Below are 21,917 nucleotides of genomic sequence, written 5' to 3'. Positions count from 1 at the left end.
GAAGCGTAAGGGGCAGAAGGCTCTTTCAACTTCCTATCTTTTTGGTTAAGAAGTGTCATCCGCTTAGCCTACGAGACAGTGGGACATCGTCGTCCTGAGAGTATAACTGCTCATTCCACTAGAGCAGTGGCTTTCTCTTGGGCCTTTAAGAAGAGGCCTGTATGGATCAGATTTGTAAGACTACCTTGTCCTCCTTACATACTTTTTAAAAATTTTACAAGTTTGTTTTTGCTGTGGTGTCCTCAGAATAGGGTCTGCCTTTCCTTTTTGTTCCCTCTTGTTATTCATTAAGTGTCCTCTGGAGCTTGGGTATAGTTTTCCCAACAGTAAGGACTGAAGCCATGGACACTCCGTATCTTAGGAAGGAAAACCATAATTTATCCTTACCAGATTAATTCCTTTCCTTACGGATATGGAGAGTCCACGCCCCCCGCACGTTTTTTCTTGTCTATGGGTGGTCCCCTATTATTTATTTTATTCTTCTGGCACCATTTATACCCTAATGGTGGCCAGGTGTTGTATTTCCCAACAGTAAGGAATGAAGCCGTGGACTTTCCCTATCCGGAAGGAATGGAATTTATCTGGTAAGCATAAATTATGTTTCTCCAACATAGGTGTGTCCGGTCCACGGCGTCATCCTTACTTGTGGGATATTCTCTTCCCCAACAGGAAATGGCAAAGAGCCCAGCAAAGCTGGTCACATGATCCCTCCTAGGCTCCGCCTACCCCAGTCATTCTCTTTGCCGTTGTACAGGCAACATCTCCACGGAGATGGCTTAGAGTTTTTTAGTGTTTAACCGATAAATATTCTGGAACTGAGAGCGATATTCAATGCTCTCAAGGCTTGGCCTCAGCTAGCGAGGGCCAAGTTCATACGGTTTCAATCAGACAACATGACAACTGTTGCGTACATCAACCATCAGGGGGGAACAAGGAGTTCCCTAGCGATGGAAGAAGTGACCAAAATCATTCTATGGGCGGAGTCTCACTCCTGCCACCTGTCTGCTATCCACATCCCAGGAGTGGAAAATTGGGAAGCGGATTTTCTGAGTCGTCAGACATTGCATCCGGGGGAGTGGGAACTCCATCTGGAAATCTTTGCCCAAGTCACTCAGCTGTGGGGCATTCCAGACATGGATCTGATGGCCTCTCGTCAGAACTTCAAAGTTCCTTGCTACGGGTCCAGATCCAGGGATCCCAAGGCGGCTCTAGTGGATGCACTAGTAGCACCTTGGACCTTCAAACTAGCTTATGTGTTCCCGCCGTTTCCTCTCATCCCCAGGCTGGTAGCCAGGATCAATCAGGAGAGGGCGTCGGTGATCTTGATAGCTCCTGCGTGGCCACGCAGGACTTGGTATGCAGATCTGGTGAATATGTCATCGGCTCCACCTTGGAAGCTACCTTTGAGACGAGACCTTCTTGTTCAGGGTCCGTTCGAACATCCGAATCTGGTTTCACTCCAGCTGACTGCTTGGAGATTGAACGCTTGATTTTATCGAAGCGAGGGTTCTCAGATTCTGTTATCGATACTCTTGTTCAGGCCAGAAAGCCTGTAACTAGAAAGATTTACCACAAAATTTGGAAAAGATATATCTGTTGGTGTGAATCTAAAGGATTCCCTTGGGACAAGGTTAAGATTCCTAGGATTCTATCCTTCCTTCAAGAAGGATTGGAAAAAGGATTATCTGCAAGTTCCCTGAAGGGACAGATTTCTGCCTTGTCGGTGTTACTTCACAAAAAACTGGCTGCTGTGCCAGATGTTCAAGCCTTTGTTCAGGCTCTGGTTAGAATTAAACCTGTTTACAAACCTTTGACTCCTCCTTGGAGTCTCAATTTAGTTCTTTCAGTTCTTCAGGGGGTTCCGTTTGAACCCTTGCATTCCGTTGATATTAAGTTATTATCTTGGAAAGTTTTGTTTTTAGTTGCAATTTCTTCTGCCAGAAGAGTTTCAGAATTATCTGCTCTGCAGTGTTCTCCTCCTTATCTGGTGTTCCACGCAGATAAGGTGGTTTTACGTACTAAACCTGGCTTTCTTCCAAAAGTTGTTTCTAACAAAAACATTAACCAGGAGATTATCGTACCTTCTCTGTGTCCGAAACCAGTTTCAAAGAAGGAACGTTTGTTGCACAATTTCGATGTTGTTCGCGCTCTAAAATTCTATTTAGATGCTACAAAGGATTTTAGACAAACATCTTCCTTGTTTGTTGTTTATTCCGGTAAAAGGAGAGGTCAAAAAGCAACTTCTACCTCTCTCTCTTTTTGGATTAAAAGCATCATCAGATTGGCTTACGAGACTGCCGGACGGCAGCCTCCCGAAAGAATCACAGCTCATTCCACTAGGGCTGTGGCTTCCACATGGGCCTTCAAGAACGAGGCTTCTGTTGATCAGATATGTAGGGCAGCGACTTGGTCTTCACTGCACACTTTTACCAAATTTTACAAGTTTGATACTTTTGCTTCTTCTGAGGCTATTTTTGGGAGAAAGGTTTTGCAAGCCGTGGTGCCTTCCATTTAGGTGACCTGATTTGCTCCCTCCCTTCATCCGTGTCCTAAAGCTTTGGTATTGGTTCCCACAAGTAAGGATGACGCCGTGGACCGGACACACCTATGTTGGAGAAAACAGAATTTATGTTTACCTGATAAATTACTTTCTCCAATGGTGTGTCCGGTCCACGGCCCGCCCTGGTTTTTTTAATCAGGTCTGATAATTTATTTTCTTTAACTACAGTCACCACGGTACCATATGGTTTCTCCTATGCAAATATTCCTCCTTAACGTCGGTCGAATGACTGGGGTAGGCGGAGCCTAGGAGGGATCATGTGACCAGCTTTGCTGGGCTCTTTGCCATTTCCTGTTGGGGAAGAGAATATCCCACAAGTAAGGATGACGCCGTGGACCGGACACACCGTTGGAGAAAGTAATTTATCAGGTAAACATAAATTCTGTTTTTTAACCTTTCTTCTAGGTTTAAGAAGTTCTATCCCTGTGGCTAGTCTAGAGTTTTGGGAAAAGATACCTAAGGTTCATGGGGCTATTTCCACTCTTGCCAAACGTACTACTATTCATATAGAAGATAGTACTTCTTTTAAGGATCCTTTAGATAGGAAGCTTGAATCTTACCTTAGAAGAGCATATTTACATACTGGCTATATTCTTAGACCAGCTATTTCTATGGCTGATGCTTCAACTTTTTGGTTGGACAGTTTATCGCAGCAGTTATCAGATCCTGAACTATCTAGCATTGTTCTTTTACTTCAACATGCAAATCATTTAATTTGTGATGCTATATTTGATGTCATTAATATTAATGTCAGATCTATGTCTTTAGCTATTCTAACTAGAAGAAGAGCTTTGTGGCTTAAATCTTGGAATGCTGACATGGTGTCTAAATCTAGATTATTATCTCTATCTTTTCAGGGTAATAATTTGTTTGGTTCTCAATTGGATTCTATTATCTCCACTATCACTGGGTGAAAGGGTGTTTTTCTGCCCCAAGATAAGAAATCTAAAGGTAAATTTAAAGCTTCCAATTGTTTTCATTCTTTTTGTCAGAATAGAGAACAGAAAACCTTTCCTTCCCCTAACGCCTCTGGCTCTAATTGGAGACCATCTCCGAATTGGAATAAATCTAAGCCTTATAAGAAACCAAATCCAGCCCCTAAGACTGCATGAAGGTGCGGTCCTCAACCCAGTTCTTCTGGTGGGGGCAGACTAAAGTTATTTCAAGACATTTGGACAGATTCTGTCCAGAATATTGTTTCTCAAGGGTATTGAATAGTTTACAGAATAAGACCTCCCATGGGAAGATTCTTTCTTACTCATGTTCCAACAAACCCTGTGAAGGCTCAGGCTTTTCTGAAGTGTTTCAGACCTAGAGCTTTCTGGGGTGATTGTGCGAGTTTCTCAGCAGGAACAGGGATTGGGTTTCTATTCTAAGCTATGCATTGTCCCAAAGAAGGAAGATTTTTTTTATACCAATCCTGGATCTGAAAACTTTAAATCGTTTTGTAAGAGTCCTAACTTTCAAGATGGTGACTATAAGGACTATTCTGCGTTTTGTTCAGCAAGGTAATTTCATGTCCTCAATAGACTTACAGGACTTCACATTCCGATTCATTCAGACCACTGAGATTCTCTTTTCTAGACAAGCATTACCAATTTGTCGCTCTTCTATTTGGCCTAGCAACAGCTCCAAGAATCTTTTCAAAGGTTATGGGTGCCCTACTATCTGTAATCAGAGAGCAGGGTATTGCAGTGTTTCCTTATTTGGACGATATCTTGGTACTAGCTCAATCTTTTCATTTAGCAGAATCTCACACTAAACAACTTATGTTGTTTCTTCAAAGACATGGTTGGAGGATCAATTTACCAAAGAGTTTCTCTAACAGACAAGAGACGAATGAAATTGGTCTTAGCTTGTCTAAACCTTCAGTCTCAATCATTCCCTTAAGTGGCTATGTGCATTAAAGTTTTAGGTCTCATGATTGCATCATTGGTCGCAATCCCCTTTGCTTGTTTTCATATGAGACCTCTACAGCTTGGCATGTTGCACCAGTGGTGCTGGGATTATACTCAGATATCACAGCTTATATACTTAAATCCCAACACTCAACTCTGTCTTGGTGGTTAAACCATCACCTTATTGTTCAAGGCTCCTACTTTGTTCGTCCTTCCTGGACTGTGATCACAACAGATGCAAGTCTTACAGGTTGTGGAGCTGTCTGGGGGTCTCTGACTGCACAAAGGGTTTGGAATCCTCAAGAGGTGAGGTTACCAATCGGTATTTTAGAACTCTGTGCTATTTTCAGAGCTCTTCAGGATGGCCTCTATTGAAGAGAGAACTTTACATTTGTTTTCAAACAGACAATATCACAACAGTGGCATATGTCAAACATCAAGGGGGGACTCGCAGTCCTTTAGCAATGAAAGAAGTTTCTCTGATACTTTCTTGGGAATCCAACTCTTGTCAAATCTCAGCCGTCATTCTCTACATCCGGAGAAATGGTCTCTCCATCCAGATGTGTTTTTTCCACTTGTACTGATGTGGGGTCTTCCAGAAATAGATCTGATGACCTCTCATCTAAACAAGAAACTTCCCAGATACCTTTCAGGTCCAGGGGTCCTCAGGCAGAAATTATGGATGCTCTAGCAGTTCCCTGGTTTTACCAACCTGCTTAAATTTTTCCACCTTTGGTTCTCCTTCCAAAGGTGATCTCCAAGATCATAATGGAACAATTTTATGCGTTTCTGATAGCACCAGCATGTCCTCACAGGTTTTGTTATGCGGACCTTGTCCGAATGTCCAGTTGCCAGCCTTGGTCACTTCCTATAAGACCAGACTTTCTGTCTCAAGACCCAGTTTTCCATCAGTATCTCAAATCTCTAAATTTGAAGGCATGGAAATTGAAAGCTTAGTTCTTAGTCATAGAGGTTTCTCTAACTTAGTAATTAACACTATGATACAGGCTCGTAAGTCTGTTTCAAAGAAGATTTATCATAGGGTTTGGAAACCTATATTTCATGGTGTTCCACTCATAATTATTCTTGGCATTCTTTTAGAATTCCTAGGATTATTCGGTTTCTTCAGAATGGTTTGGATAAAGGTTTGTCTGCAAATACTTTGAAAGGACAAATCTCAGCTCTTTCTGTGTTAAGCTTCCTGATATTCACCATTTTGTTCAGGCTTTGATTTGTATCAAACCTGTTATTAAATCAATTTCTCCTCCTCTGAGTCTCAATTTGGTTTTAAAGATTTTGCAGGCTTCTCCTTTTGAGCCTATGCATTCTTTGGATATTTAACTACTTTCTTGGAAAGTATTATTTCTTTTGGCTATCTCTTCTGCTTGAAGAGTTTCTGAATTGTCTGCTCTCTCTTGTGAGTCTCCTTATCTGAGTTTTCTTCCAGATAAAGCTGTTTTGCAGACTTTGTTTACATTTTTACCTAAAGTTGTGAATTCTAACAACATCAATAAGGAAAATATTGTTCCTTCCTTGTGCCCTAATCCTAAGAATACTTTTGAAAGGTCTTTACATTATTTGTATGTGGTACGAGCTTTGAAATATTATGTTGAGGCTTCTGAAGATTTCAGAAAGATTCTAGTCTATTTGTTATTTTTTTTCTGGTTCCAGAAAATGTCACAAAGCCTCTGCCATTTCCTTGGCATCTTGGTTGAAACTTTTGATTCACAAAGCTTTTTTGGAGGCGGGGCAGTCTCCGCCTCAGCGAATTACAGCTCATTCTACTAGATCAGTTGCCACTTCTTGGGCTTTCAAGAATGAAGCTTCAGTTGATCAAATTTGCAAAGCAGCAACTTGGTCTTCTTTGCATACATTTACTAAATGTTACCATTTTGATGTGTTTGCTTCTTCGGAAGCAGCCTTTGGTAGAAAGGTTCTTCAGGCAGCTGTCTCAGTTTGATTCTAGTGCCTATAATTTAACTTTTTTTTATTTTTTTAAGAAAACGTAATTATTTTTTGGATTTAATTTCTCAGCAGAAATAGCTGTTTTTATTTTATCGCTCCCTCTCTAGTGACTCATGGACACATCTTGGGTATTATATCCCATACGTCACTAGCTCATGGACTCTTGCCACCTATATGAAAGACAACCTAATTTATGTAAGAACTTACCTGATAAATTAATTTCTTTCATGGTGGCAAGAGTCCATGAGACCCACCCGATTTTTGGGGTTATGATTTTTTTTGTATAAAGCACTTTATCCTGTTCCTCTTTTTTATGCTTTTACTCCTTTTACACCTCACTAACTTGGCTATACGTTAAACTGAGGTATGGGTGAGGTGGGAGGTGTATTTATAGGCATTTGAGGTTTGGGAAACTTTGCCCCCTCCTGGTAGGAATATATATCCCATACGTCACTAACTCATGCACTCTTGCCACCATGAAAGAAATGAATTTATCAGGCAAGTTCTTACATAAATTATGTTTTTTAGTTTCCTGAAAACTAAAATTGAAAATTCAGTTTAAACAAAAATTGTACTGTAAAATTGTTTTCCCTTTAATGTGTTCCCAATAATTTTTTATACCAGCTGTAGAGTATTATAAATGTACAGGAAATGTTTCCTTTTGGTATATTGTTGTATTTGAAATAGCTGTTTACTCCCTATAACCTCAAATTATTGCTCTCAAGAACATGTCTTCTTAAATGGACAAACCAGTCTCTTAATGTTATCCCCTTAATATACACAATGAGCATTAAATAGAAAGAGTATTTGAAAATAAAACTTTTAGTACTTCTCTCTCTCCCACCACCCAGTGGTAATCTGATTTCTGCTGCTGCCTCACGTTTACAGAGCTCTCAGAAAGAGAATACATACAGTATAAGCAAAAACAGCAACATGAAACCACAAAATAAAGGTAAAAAAAGTTATCTGTAAACCAGTTAAATAATGTCCTGCAGGAAAAATGGATCATTGGGAACACATTAAAGCAGAGAAAAGTTTACAATACAATGCCCCTTTAATGCTAAATTTTGTTGAATTGGTTTCTAGTGTTCAATCCTACTTTTGTTAAACATTGTGTTTCAGGAGGTGACAGACAAAATTTGTGAGAGGGCAATAGAAAAACTGAGGATGCAATTAAAGAGTTACAGTGGTGTTAAAGAAGCTCCAGAAATTAATCAAGAAAATGAGATTGTTACAAGTAACCAAGGAACTATTGATGAAGGTAACTATAAAATATTATACATATAATCTGAATTGCTTAATAGGGATGTGTATTTGGCAGTTTTGTTAGCTACTGAATGCGGAAGGAGGCCGTTTCCGCATTCAGCAGCTAACAAAACTTCCCAATGCACATCCCTACTGCTTAAGCCTTTCGCTGCTCACCCATTTTCACACTTATACTAGAGGTGTTTTTAGTTGTTTGACCTTCATTAAATTTGCACATAAGTTTTAACATTTTTCTGTGAGGTACCCACTCAAACAATGTCATTTGTTTCAGCAGACAAAGCATTTTTAGAAAATAACTTAGTTTGCCAAAATATAATAATACGAGAAAATGCCACAATATTAAATGCAACAAATTCAATTTTAATGTAATTTGACATGTAGTACATAGTAAATAGCAGCATTATTTCCTAAATATGTCAAACACACATTTTATTGTCCCACATCCCCCTCCCCATAAGGCTAAAAGCATGTTCATTGTTGTTGCAGGTAATTGCTGTTTCTCCTGTTAAGTGTAGTCAGTCCACGGGTCATCCATTACTTATGGAATATATCTCTTCCTAACAGGAAACTGCAAGAGAATTACCCAGCAGAGCTGCTATATAGCTCCTCCCCTCACATATCATACTCAGTCATTCTTTTGCAGCCTAACTAAAAAGGAAGCTGTGAGAGATCTGTGGTGTTTTTTAACTTAGTTTATTTCTACAATCAAAAGTTTGTTATTTTTAAATGGCACTGGAGTGTGCTGTTTATTCTCAGGCAGCATTAGAAGAAGAATCTGCCTGGGTTTTTTTCTATGGTCTTAGCAGACGTAACTAAGATCCACTGGCTGTTTCTCATCTGAGGAGTGAGGTAACTTCAGAGAAGGGGAATAGCATGCAGGGCTCCCCTGCAACAAATGAGGTATGTGCAGTAATTTATTTTCTGAGGAATGGAATTGACTGAGAAAATACTGCTGATACCATTGTAAAGTAAGTTCAGCCTTAAATGCAGTGATAGCGACTGGTATCAGGCTGATGTGTGTGTGTGTACACTGAATGTATTTTTCTAAGGAATGGAATTGACTCTGAAAATACTGTTAATACTGAAATAATGTATGAGCCTTAACTGCAGTAAAAACGACTGGTAGCAGGCTTATTAATAATAATACATAACTTTCAAATGTATGTTTAAAACGTTTACTGGCTTGTTAATCGTTTTTGTGATAAAACTTATTAGGGCATGATTTTTACCACATGGCCATTTTTGTTTTCTGCATAGAAACAGTTTCTGAGCTTCCCCACTGTTGTAATATGAGTGGGAGGGGCCTATTTTAGCGCTTTTTTTTTCGCAGTAAAAATTCAGTCACAATCTGTCTACTTCATCCTCCATGATCCAGATCGTCTCTAGAGAGCTCAGGGGTCTTCAAAATCCATTTTGAGTGAGGTAATCGGGCACAGCAGTCCTGTGACAGTGTATTTGACTGTGAGAAAAACGTTAATTATATAATTGTTATCCGTTTTTGGGTACTAAGGGGTTAATCATCCATTTGCTGGTGGGTGCAATCCTTTGCTAACTTAATACATTTACTGTGAAAATTTGGTTGCTATAACTATTTTGGTCATTGTTATTTCAACTGTGTCAGTTTTTCTGTGCTTCTTAAAGGCACAGTAACGTTTTTTATATTGCTTGTAAATTAATTTTGAAAAGTATTTCCAAGTTTGCTAGTCTCATTGCTAGTTTGTTTAAACATGTCTGACTCAGATGAATCTCTTTGTTCACTATGTTTAAAGGCCAATGTGGAGCCCAATAGAAATTTGTGTACTAATTGCATTGATGCTACTTTAAATAAAAGTCCATCTTTACATGTAAAGAAATTATCACCAGACGACGAGGGGGAAGTTATGCCGACTAACTCTCCTCACGTGTCAGTACCTTCGCCTCCCGCTCAGGAGGTGCGTGATTTTGTGGCACCAAGTACATCAGGGAGGCCCTTACAAATCACTTTGCAAGACATGGCTACTGTTATGACAGAAGTATTATCTAAGTTGCCAGAATTAAGACGCAAGCGCGATAGCTCTGGGTTAAGGATAGAGCGCGCGGATGAGATGAGAGCCATGTCAGATACTGCGTCACAGTTTGCAGAACGTGAGGACGGAGAGCTTCATTCTGTGAGTGACGGATCTGATCCAGGGAGACTGGATTCAGAGATTTCCAATTTTAAATTTAAGCTAGAGAACCTCCGCACATTGCTAGGGGAGGTATTAGCGGCTCTGAATGATTGTAACACGGTTGCAATTCCAGAGAAATTATGTAGGTTGGATAGATACTATGCGGTACCGGTGTGTACTGACGTATTTCCTATACCAAAAAGGCTTACAGAGATTATTAGCAAGGAGTGGGATAGACCGGGTGTGCCTTTTACCCCTCCTCCCATATTTAGGAAAATGTTTCCTATTGACGCCACCACACAAGACTTATGGCAGACGGTCCCTAAGGTGGAGGGAGCAGTTTCTACTTTAGCTAAGCGTACCACTATCCCGGTGGAGGATAGTTGTGCCTTTTCAGATCCAATGGATAAAAAATTAGAGGGTTACCTTAAGAAAATGTTTGTTCAACAAGGTTTGATTTTACAGCCCCTCGCATGCATTGCGCCTATCACTGCTGCGGCAGCATTCTGGTTTGAGTCTCTGGAAGAGGCCATTCGCTCAGCTCCATTGGATGAAATAATCAACAAGCTTAAGACACTTAAGCTAGCTAATGCATTTGTTTCTGATGCCGTTGTGCATTTAACCAAACTTACGGCTAAGAACTCCGGATTCGCCATCCAAGCGCGCAGAGCGCTATGGCTTAAATCCTGGTCAGCTGACGTGACTTCTAAATCTAAATTGCTTAATATTCCTTTCAAAGGGCAGACCTTATTCGGGCCCGGCTTGAAAGAAATTATTGCTGACATTACGGGAGGTAAGGGCCATGCTCTACCTCAGGACAGGGCCAAATCAAAGGCCAAACAGTCTAATTTTCGTGCCTTTCGTAACTTCAAGGCAGGAGCAGCATCAACTTCCTCCGCTCCAAAACAGGAAGGAGCTGTTGCTCGTTACAGACAGGGCTGGAAAGTTAACCAGTCCTGGAACAGGGGCAAGCAGGCCAAGAAACCTGCTGCTGCCCCCAAAACAGCATGAAGAGAGGGCCCCCTAGTGGGGGGCAGACTTTCTCTCTTCGCCCAGGCTTGGGCAAGAGATGTCCAAGATCCCTGGGCGTTGGAGATCATATCTCAGGGATATCTCCTGGACTTCAAAACTTCTCCACGGGGGAGATTTCATCTTTCAAGGTTATCAGCAAACCAAATAAAGAAAGAGGCGTTTCTACGCTGTGTACAAGACCTCTTACTAATGGGGGTAATCCACCCAGTTCCGCGGACGGAACACGGGCAGGGATTCTATTCAAACCTATTTGCCAAGATCAAACAGGAGAGAGCTTCGGTGATTCTGATAGCGCCTGCGTGGCCACGCAGGACCTGGTATGCAGACCTAGTAGACATGTCGTCCTGTCCACCGTGGTCTCTGCTTCTGAGACAGGACCTTCTAATTCAGGGTCCTTTCAAACATCCAAATCTAATTTCTCTGAGGCTGACTGCATGGAGATTGAACGCTTGATTCTATCAAAGCGTGGCTTCTCGGAGTCGGTTATTGATACCTTAATACAGGCTAGGAAGCCTGTTACCAGAAGAATTTGCCATAAGATATGGCGAAAATATTTACATTGGTGCAAATCCAAGAGTTACTCATGGAGTAAGGTTAGGATTCCTAGGATATTGTCCTTTCTACAAGAGGGTTTAGAAAAGGGCTTATCTACTAGTTCGTTAAAGGGACAGATTTCTGCTCTGTCTCTTCTACACAAACGTCTGGCTGAAGTTCCAGACGTTCAGGCTTTCTGTCAGGCTTTAACTAGGATTAAGCCTGTGTTTAAGTCTGTTGCTCCGCCGTGGAGCTTAAACTTAGTTCTTAATGTTCTTCAAGGCGTTCCATTTGAACCCCTTCATTCCATTGATATCAAGCTGTTATCTTGGAAAGTTCTGTTTTTGATGGCTATTTCCTCGTCTCGAAGAGTCTCTGAGTTATCTGCCTTACATTGTGATTCTCCTTATCTGATTTTTCATTCAGACAAGGTAGTCCTGCGTACTAAACCTGGGTACTTACCTAAGGTAGTTACTAACAGGAATATAAATCAAGAGATTGTTGTTCCATCTCTGTGTCCTAACCCTTCTTCAAAGAAGGAACGACTTTTGCATAATCTGGACGTAGTCCGTGCCCTGAAATTCTATTTGCAGGCAACTAAGGATTTTCGTCAAACTTCTTCCCTGTTTGTCGTTTACTCTGGACAGAGGAGAGGTCAAAAGGCTTCGGCTACCGCTCTCTCTTTTTGGCTTCGTAGCATAATACGCTTAGCCTATGAGACTGCTGGACAGCAGCCTCCTGAAAGGATTACAGCTCATTCTACTAGAGCTGTGGCTTCCACCTGGGCCTTTAAAAATGAGGCCTCTGTTGAACAGATTTGCAACGCTGCGACTTGGTCTTCGCTTCACACTTTTTCAAAATTTTACAAATTTGACACTTTTGCTTCGTCTGAGGCTATTTTTGGGAGAAAGGTACTTCAGGCAGTGGTTCCTTCTGTTTAATGTTCCTGCCTTGTCCCTCCCTTCATCCGTGTACTTTAGCTTTGGTATTGGTATTCCATAAGTAATGGATGACCCGTGGACTGACTACACTTAACAGGAGAAAGCATAATTTATGCTTACCTGATAAATTCCTTTCTCCTGTAGTGTAGTCAGTCCACGGCCCGCCCTGTTTTTACGGCAGGTCTAAATTTTAATTAAACTCCAGTCACCACTGTACCCTATGGTTCCTCCTTTCTCGTCTGCTTTGGTCGAATGAGTATGATATGTGAGGGGAGGAGCTATATAGCAGCTCTGCTGCGTAATTCTCTTGCAGTTTCCTGTTAGGAAGAGATATATTCCATAAGTAATGGATGACCCGTGGACTAACTACACTACAGGAGAAAGGAATTTATCAGGTAAGCATAAATTATGTTTTCAACAGCGCTCACCTGCATCTTATATGGGCAACTGACCCCTCATTTGAAAGGGCAGGCTCCCCTCTTTCAAATGAGGGATCACTTGCTTCTGTAGCCCAAACAGGGGAAGGAGATAGGGGCTCTGTTAGACCTCGCCTCCTCCTCTGCTTAAACAGCATTTTCAATACTGCAAGTAATTGACGTTTTTATGGTGAACACCTGCAACTTAGAGGCATGCTACCTCTCATTTGAAAGGGCAGACTCCCCTCTTTCAAATGAACGTGTCATTGTAAATGGCCTGAGGGCTAAGATACAGACTTCCCAAGCCATTGGCTAGCTGTCACCAGCTTACATCATTCACCAAAGTGGAACTCTGTTACCCAGTAATGAAGGAAGTGTCATGCATTATCAGTTGGACAGAACATCATAATTGGGAGGTGTATTTCTCAGTTGCCAGTGATTACAACTCGGGCGTGGTCTCTGAACCAGTAGGTTTTTAACCAGATAGTGAGAGATTGGAGCTTGCCAAAGATCACATGGCCTCTTGCTTGAATTGCAAGCTCTCCCAATATTGTGCCAGCTTCTCGGCACCTTTTAAGCAGACCTTATAGATGCCCTAGTGGTTACCTGGTTCCATTTGTATTGCTATCTAGGCTAATAGCCAAAATGAATCACAGACAAGCTTCAGCCAATTGATTTGCTCTGGTATGGCCTGCCATGATTGGCCTGCCATGATTTGCGTTTCTGATATGATTCAAATCTCCTTGTGCTTGCTTTATACTTTATCGGCTTCCTCTCAGAAACGTCTTCCTTTGTCAGTTCTATGTTTTTATAAGTTCCAAAACAAATAGTCATAATTTCTCCAACATTGGTGTGTCCGGTCCACGGCGTCATCCTTACTTGTGGGAATATCTCTTCCCCAACAGGAAATGGCAAAGAGTCCCAGCAAAGCTGGCCATATAGTCCCTCCTAGGCTCCGCCCACCCCAGTCATTCTCTTTGCCGTTGCACAGGCAACATCTCCACGGAGATGGTTAAGAGTTTTTTGGTGTTTAAATGTAGTTTTTTATTCTTCTATCAAGTGTTTGTTATTTTAAAATAGTGCTGGTATGTACTATTTACTCTGAAACAGAAAAGGATGAAGATTTCTGTTTGTGAGAGGAAGATGATTTTAGCAGACAGTAACTAAAATCAATTGCTGTTTCCACATAGGACTGTTGAGATGAAGTAACTTCAGTTGGGGGAAACAGTTAGCAGACTTTTCTGCTTAAGGTATGACTAGCCATATTTCTAACAAGACCATGTAATGCTGGAAGGCTGTCATTTCCCCTCATGGGGACCGGTAAGCCATTTTCTTAGTCAAGCAAACAGAATAAAGGGCTTAATATGGGCTATAAAACTGGTAGACACTTTTATGGGCTAAATCGATTGCTTTATTTGGGCATTTTATACATGTTTATGCTGATAATTCACATTTATAAATTTATTGGGGAACGTTTTTTAACGGCAGGCACTATGTTAGACACCTTTTCCAGTCAGGGAGGGCCTTCCCAGTTGTAGGCTGAGCCTCATTTTCGTGCCATTACTGCGCAGTTGTTTTTGAGAGCAAGACATGCAGATGCATGTGTGAGGATCTGAAAGTAGCTGGAAAAGTTTCTAGAAGGCGTCACTTGGTATCGTATTCCCCTCTGGGCTTGGTTAGGTCACAGCAAAGGCTATAGCTGGTACTGTATAGGGGTTAAATTTGTAAACGGTTCCGGTTCCGTTATTTTAGGGGTTAAAGCTCTGAAAATTGGTGTGCAATACTCTTAATGCTTTAAGACACTGTGGTGTAATTTTTGAACAATTCCTTCATACTTTTTTACATATTCAGTAATAAAGTGTTTTCTGTTTAAAATTTAAAGAGACAGTAACGGTTTTGTTTTAAAACGTTTTCTCCAACATAGGTGTGTCCGGTCCACGGCGTCATCCTTACTTGTGGGATATTCTCTTCCCCAACAGGAAATGGCAAAGAGCCCAGCAAAGCTGGTCACATGATCCCTCCTAGGCTCCGCCTTCCCCAGTCATTCTCTTTGCCGTTGCACAGGCAACATCTCCACGGAGATGGCTCAGAGTTTTTTGGTGTTTAAATGTAGTTTTTATTCTTCTATCAAGAGTTTGTTATTTTAAAATAGTGCTGGTATGTACTATTTACTCTGAAACAGAAAAGAGATGAAGATTTCTGTTTGTAAGAGGAAAATTATTTTAGCAACCGTTACTAAAATCGATGGCTGTTTCCACACAGGACTGTTGAGAGGAATTAACTTCAGTTGGGGGAAACAGTGAGCAGACTTTGGCTGCTTGAGGTATGACACATTTCTAACAAGACTTGGTAATGCTGGAAGCTGTCATTTTCCCTATGGGATCCGGTAATCCATTTTCTTAATTTTCAATATAAGAATAAAAGGGCTTCACAAGGGCTTTAAAGACTGGTAGACATTTTTCTGGGCCAAAACGATTACTTTATAAGCATATTTAATGGTTTATACCTTTGGAGAGTTATTTTAATCTTGGGAATTTTATTAAAAAAAACGGCAGGCACTGTATTGGACACATTTGTCACTGGGGGCCTTTTCTAGTCATAGGCAGAGCCTCATTTTCGCGCCACTAATGCGCAGTTGTTTTTGAGAAGCAAGGCATGCAGATGCATGTGTGAGGAGCTCAGATCCACTGAAAAAGCTTATTGAAGGCGTCATTTGGTATCGTATTCCCCTCTGGGCTTGGTTGGGTCTCAGCAAAGCAGATACCAGGGACTGTATAGGGGTTAAATGTAAAAACGGCTCCGGTTCCGTTATTTTAAGAGTTAAAGCTCAAATTTGGTGTGCAATACTTTTAAGGCTTTATGACACTGTGGTGAAATTTTGGTGAATTTTGAACATTTCCTTCATACTTTTGCGTATATTCAGTAAAAAAGTGTGTTCAGTTTAAAATTTAAAGAGACAGTAACGGTTTTATTTTAAAACGTTTTTTGTGCTTTGTTATCAAGTTTATGCCTATTAACATGTCTGAACTATCAGATAGACGATGTTCTGTATGTTCGGAAGCCAAGGTTCCTCTCCATTTAAATATGTGATGAATGTGACAAACAAAGTAGGGACAATGATGCCACTGATAATAATGTTGCCCAAAATGATTCCTTAAGTGAGGGGAGTAAGCATGGTACTGCATCATCTCCTTCTATGTCTACACCAGTCTTGCCCACTCAGGAGGTCCCTAGTGAATCTAGTGCGCCAATCCTCCTTACTATGCAACAATTAACGGCTGTAATGGATAATTCTATTAAAAACATTTTAGCCAAAATGCCCACCTATCAGCGAAAGCGCAACTGCTCTGTTTTAGATACTGAAGAGCATGAGGACGCTGATGATAATGGTTCTGACATGCCCTTACACCAGTCTGAAGGGGCTAGGGAGGTTTTGTCTGAGGGAGAAATTTCAGATTCAGGAAAAATTTCTCAACAAGCTGAACCTGACGTTATTACATTTAAATTTAAATTGGAACATCTCCGCGCTCTGCTTAAGGAGGTGTTATCTACTCTGGATGATTGTGACAATTTGATCATTCCAGAGAAATTATGTAAGATGGACAGGTTCCTAGAGGTCCCGGTGCCCCCCGAAGCTTTTCCTATACCCAAGCGGGTGGCGGACATTGTAAATAAAGAATGGGAAAGGCCCGGCATACCTTTTGTCCCTCCCCCTATATTTAAGAAATTATTTCCTATGGTCGACCCCAGGAAGGACTTATGGCAGACAGTCCCCAAGGTCGAGGGGGCGGTTTCTACTCTAAATAAACGCACCACTATCCCTATAGAAGATAGTTGTGCTTTCAAAGATCCTATGGATAAAAAATTAGAGGGTTTGCTTAAAAAGATGTTTGTTCAGCAAGGTTACCTTCTACAACCTATTTCATGCATTGTTCCTGTCACTACAGCAGCGTGTTTCTGGTTCGAGGAACTAGAAAAGTCGCTCAATCAAGCATCCTCTTATGAGGAGGTTATGGACAGAGTTCAAGCACTTAAGTTGGCTAACTCTTTTACTTTAGACGCCACTTTGCAATTAGCTAGATTAGCGGCGAAAAATTCAGGTTTTGCTATTGTGGCGCGCAGAGCGCTTTGGCTGAAGTCTTGGTCAGCGGATGTGTACTCCAAGATCAGATTGCTTAACATCCCTTTCAAGGGGAAAACGCTGTTTGGCCCTGACTTGAGATTATTTCAGACATCACTGGGGGAAAGGGCCACGCCCTTCCTCAGGAGATAGGTCTTTTAAGGCTAAAAATAAAACAAATTTTCGTCCCTTTCGCAGAAACGGACCAGCCTCAAATTCTACATCCTCTAAGCAAGAGGGTAATTCTTCTCAAACCAAGCCAGCCTGGAGCCCGATGCAAGGCTGGAACAAAGGTAAGCAGGCCAAGAAGACCGCTACCAAGACAGCATGAGATGCTGGCCCCCGATCCGGGACCGGATCTGGTGGGGGGCAGACTCTCTCTCTTCGCTCAGGCTTGGGCAAGAGATGTTCAGGATCCTTGGGCGCTAGAAATAGTTTCTCAAGGTTATCTCCTGGAATTCAAGGAACTACCCCCAAGGGGAAGGTTCCACAGGTCTCAATTGTCTTCAGACCAAATAAAAAGACAGGCATTCTTACATTGTGTAGAAGACCTGTTAAAAATGGGAGTGATTCATCCTGTTCTATTAGGAGAACAAGGGATGGGGTTTTACTCCAATCTGTTCATAGTTCCCAAAAAAGAGGGAACATTCAGGCCAATTTTGGATCTCAAGATCCTAAACAAATTTCTCAAGGTCCCATCGTTCAAGATGGAAAACATTCGGACAATTCTTCCTACCATCCAGGAAGGTCAATTCATGACCACGGTGGATTTAAAGGATGCGTATCTACATATTCCTATCCACAAGGAACATCATCGGTTCCTAAGATTCGCCTTTCTGGACAAGCATTACCAGTTTGTGGCACTTCCATTCGGACTAGCCACTGCTCCAAGAATTTTCACAAAGGTACTAGGGTCCCTTCTAGCGGTGCTAAGGCCAAGGGGCATTGCAGTAGTACCCTACTTGGACGACATACTGATTCAAGCGTCGTCTCTACCACAAGCAAAGGCTCATACGGACATTGTCCTAGCCTTTCTCAGATCTCACGGGTGGAAAGTGAACGTAGAAAAAAGTTCTCTATTTCCGTCAACAAGAGTTCCCTTCTTGGGAACAATAATAGACTCCTTGGAAATGAAGATTTTTCTGACAGAAGCCAGAAAATCAAAACTTCTAAGCTCTTGTCAAGTACTTCATTCTGTTCTTCTTCCTTCCATAGCGCAGTGCATGGAAGTAATAGGTTTGATGGTTGCGGCAATGGACATAGTTCCTTTTGCGCAAATTCATCTAAGACCATTACAACTGTGCATGCTCAGACAGTGGAATGGGGATTATACAGATTTGTCCCCGACGATCCAAGTAGATCAGAGGACCAGAGATTCACTCCGTTGGTGGCTGACCCTGGACAACCTGTCCCAAGGGATGAGCTTCAGAAGACCAGAGTGGGTCATTGTAACGACCGACGCCAGCCTGGTGGGCTGGGGCGCGGTCTGGAAACACCTGAAGGCTCAGGGTCTATGGTCTCGGGAAGAATCTCTTCTCCCGATAAACATTCTGGAACTGAGAGCGATATTCAATGCTCTCAAGGCTTGGCCTCAACTATCAAAGGCCAAATTCATAAGGTTTCAATCAGACAACATGACGACTGTTGCATATATCAACCATCAGGGGGGAACAAGGAGTTCCCTGGCGATGGAAGAAGTGACCAAAGTAATTCAGTGGGCGGAGCTTCACTCCTGCCACTTGTCTGCAATCCACATCCCAGGAGTGGAAAATTGGGAAGCGGATTTTCTGAGTCGTCAGACATTTCATCCGGGGGAGTGGGAACTCCATCCGGAAATCTTTGCCCAAATAACTCAATTATGGGGCATTCCAGACATGGATCTGATGGCGTCTCGTCAGAACTTCAAGGTTCCTTGCTACGGGTCCAGATCCAGGGATCCCAAGGCGACTCTAGTAGATGCACTAGTAGCGCCCTGGACCTTCAACCTAGCTTATGTGTTCCCACCGTTTCCTCTCATTCCCAGGCTGGTAGCCAGGATCAATCAAGAGAGGGCTTCGGTGATCTTGATAGCTCCTGCGTGGCCACGCAGAACTTGGTATGCAGACCTGGTGAATATGTCATCGGCTCCACCATGGAAGCTACCTTTGAGACGGGACCTTCTTGTTCAAGGTCCGTTCGAACATCCGAATCTGGCATCACTCCAACTGACTGCTTGGAGATTGAACGCTTGATTTTATCAAAGCGTGGGTTCTCAGATTCTGTCATTGATACTCTTATTCAGGCTAGAAAGCCTGTAACTAGGAAAATTTACCATAAAGTATGGAAGAAATATATCTGTTGGTGCGAATCGAAAGGATTCCCATGGAACAGGGTAAAAATTCCTAAGATTCTATCCTTTCTACAAGAGGGTTTGGAGAAAGGATTATCTGCAAGTTCTTTGAAGGGACAGATTTCTGCTTTATCTGTTTTACTTCACAAGAAGCTGGCGGCTGTGCCAGATGTTCAGGCTTTTGTTCAGGCCCTGGTTAGAATCAAGCCTGTTTACAAACCTTTGACTCCTCCTTGGAGTCTCAATTTAGTTCTTTCAGTTCTTCAAGGGGTTCCGTTTGAACCCTTACATTCCGTAGATATTAAGTTATTATCTTGGAAAGTTTTGTTTTTGGTTGCAATTTCTTCTGCTAGAAGAGTTTCAGAGTTATCTGCTCTGCAGTGTTCTCCTCCTTATCTGGTGTTCCACGCAGATAAGGTGGTTTTGCGTACTAAACCTGGTTTTCTTCCGAAAGTTGTTTCTAACAAAAATATTAACCAGGAGATAGTTGTGCCTTCTTTGTGTCCGAATCCAGTTTCAAAGAAGGAACGTTTGTTGCACAATTTGGATGTAGTTCGTGCTCTAAAATTCTATTTAGAGGCTACAAAGGATTTCAGACAAACATCTTCCTTGTTTGTTGTTTATTCCGGTAAAAGGAGAGGTCAAAAAGCAACTTCTACCTCTCTCTCTCTTTTTGGCTTAAAAGCATCATCAGATTGGCTTATGAGACTGCCGGACGGCAGCCTCCTGAAAGAATCACAGCTCATTCCACTAGGGCTGTGGCGTCCACATGGGCCTTCAAGAACGAGGCTTCTGTTGATCAGATATGTAAGGCAGCGACTTGGTCTTCACTGCACACTTTTACCAAATTTTACAAATTTGATACTTTTGCTTCTTCTGAGGCTATTTTTGGGAGAAAGGTTTTGCAAACCGTGGTGCCTTCCATCTAGGTGACCTGATTTGCTCCCTCCCATCATCCGTGTCCTAAAGCTTTGGTATTGGTTCCCACAAGTAAGGATGACGCCGTGGACCGGACACACCTATGTTGGAGAAAACAGAATTTATGTTTACCTGATAAATTACTTTCTCCAACGGTGTGTCCGGGCCACGGCCCGCCCTGGTTTTTTAATCAGGTCTGATGATTTAATTTCTCTAACTACAGTCACCACGGTATCATATGATTTCTCCTATGCAAATATTCCTCCTTTACGTCGGTCGAATGACTGGGCAAGGCGGAGCCTAGGAGGGATCATTTGACCAGCTTTGCTGGGCTCTTTGCCATTTCCTGTTGGGGAAGAGAATATCCCACAAGTAAGGATGACGCCGTGGACCGGACACACCGTTGGAGAAAGTAATTTATCAGGTAAACATAAATTCTGTTTTTTTGTGCTTTATTGACAAGTTTAAGCCTTTTTAACATGTCTGTGCCTTCGGATAAGCTATGTTCTATATGTATGAAAGCCAATGTGTCTCCCCATTTAAATTTGTGTGATAATTGTGCCATAGCGTCCAAACAAAGTAAGGACAGTACTGCCACAGATAATGAAATTGCCCAAGATGATTCCTCAGATAAGGGGAGTAAACATGATACTACATCATCTCCTACTGTGTCTACACCAGTTTTGCCCACACAAAAGGCCCCTAGTACATCTAGCGCGCCAATGCTTATTACCATGCAACAATTGACGGCTGTAATGGATAACTCCATAGCAAATATTTTATCCAAAATGTCTACATATCAGAGAAAGCGCGATTGCTCTGTTTTAAACACTGAAGAACAGGAGGGCGCTGATGATAATTGTTCTGTCATACCCTCACACCAATCTGAAGGGGCCATGAGGGAGGGTTTGTCAGATGGGGAAATTTCAGATTCAGAAAAAATTTCTCAACAAGCTGAACCTGATGTTGTGACATTTAAATTTAAATTAGAACATCTCCGCGCACTGCTTAAAGAGGTGTTATCTACTCTGGATGATTGTGACAACTTGGTCATTCCAGAGAAATTATGTAAGATGGACAAGTTCCTAGAGGTTCCGGTGCACCCCGACGCTTTTCCTATACCCAAGCGGGTGGCGGACATAGTGAATAAGGAGTGGGAAAAGCCCGGCATACCTTTTGTTCCCCCCACCCCCCCTATATTTAAGAAATTATTTCCTATGGTCGACCCCAGAAAGGACTTATGGCAGACAGTCCCTAAGGTCGAGGGGGAAGTTTCTACTCTAAACAAGCGCACTACTATTCCTATCGAGGATAGTTGTGCTTTCAAAGATCCTATGGATAAAAAATTGGAGGGTTTGCTTAAAAAGATTTTTGTACAGCAAGGTTACCTTCTACAACCCATTTCGTGCATTGTTCCTGTCACTACAGCAGCGTGGTTCTGGTTCAAGGAACTCGAAAAGTCGCTCAGTAGAGAGACTCCTTATGAGGAGGTTATGGACAGAGTTCACGCACTTAAGTTGGCTAACTCTTTTATTTTAGATGCCGCTTTGCAATTAGCTAGATTAGCAGCGAAAAATTCAGGGTTTGCAATTGTGGCGCGCAGAGCGCTTTGGCTAAAGTCTTGGTCAGCGGATGTGTCATCCAAGACAAAATTGCTTAACATCCCTTTCAAAGGTAAAACTCTATTTGGACCAGAATTGAAAGAGATTATCTCAGACATCACTGGGGGAAAGGGCCACGCCCTTCCACAAGATAGGCCTTTCAAGGCCAAGAATAAGTCTAATTTTCGTT

At 41.9% G+C, this 21,917-nt stretch overlaps 1 protein-coding gene across 1 annotated transcript in view; it reads left to right on the top strand.

The window, feature by feature from the left end:
* Window positions 1–21,917, top strand: part of NCAPG (non-SMC condensin I complex subunit G) — a 526,604-nt gene that overhangs the window by 391,270 nt on the left and 113,417 nt on the right. The window contains exon 13 of the mRNA XM_053700289.1: window positions 7,546–7,684. Within this exon, the coding sequence (XP_053556264.1) occupies window positions 7,546–7,684 (139 nt within the window). The remainder of the gene's footprint in view (window positions 1–7,545; window positions 7,685–21,917) is intronic.

Source organism: Bombina bombina, chromosome 2 (genome assembly GCF_027579735.1).
Source record: "Bombina bombina isolate aBomBom1 chromosome 2, aBomBom1.pri, whole genome shotgun sequence".
NCBI lineage: Eukaryota > Metazoa > Chordata > Amphibia > Anura > Bombinatoridae > Bombina > Bombina bombina.
The sequence above is the reverse complement of the archived record's forward strand: the minus strand, read 5'-3'. Positions and strand labels throughout refer to the sequence as shown.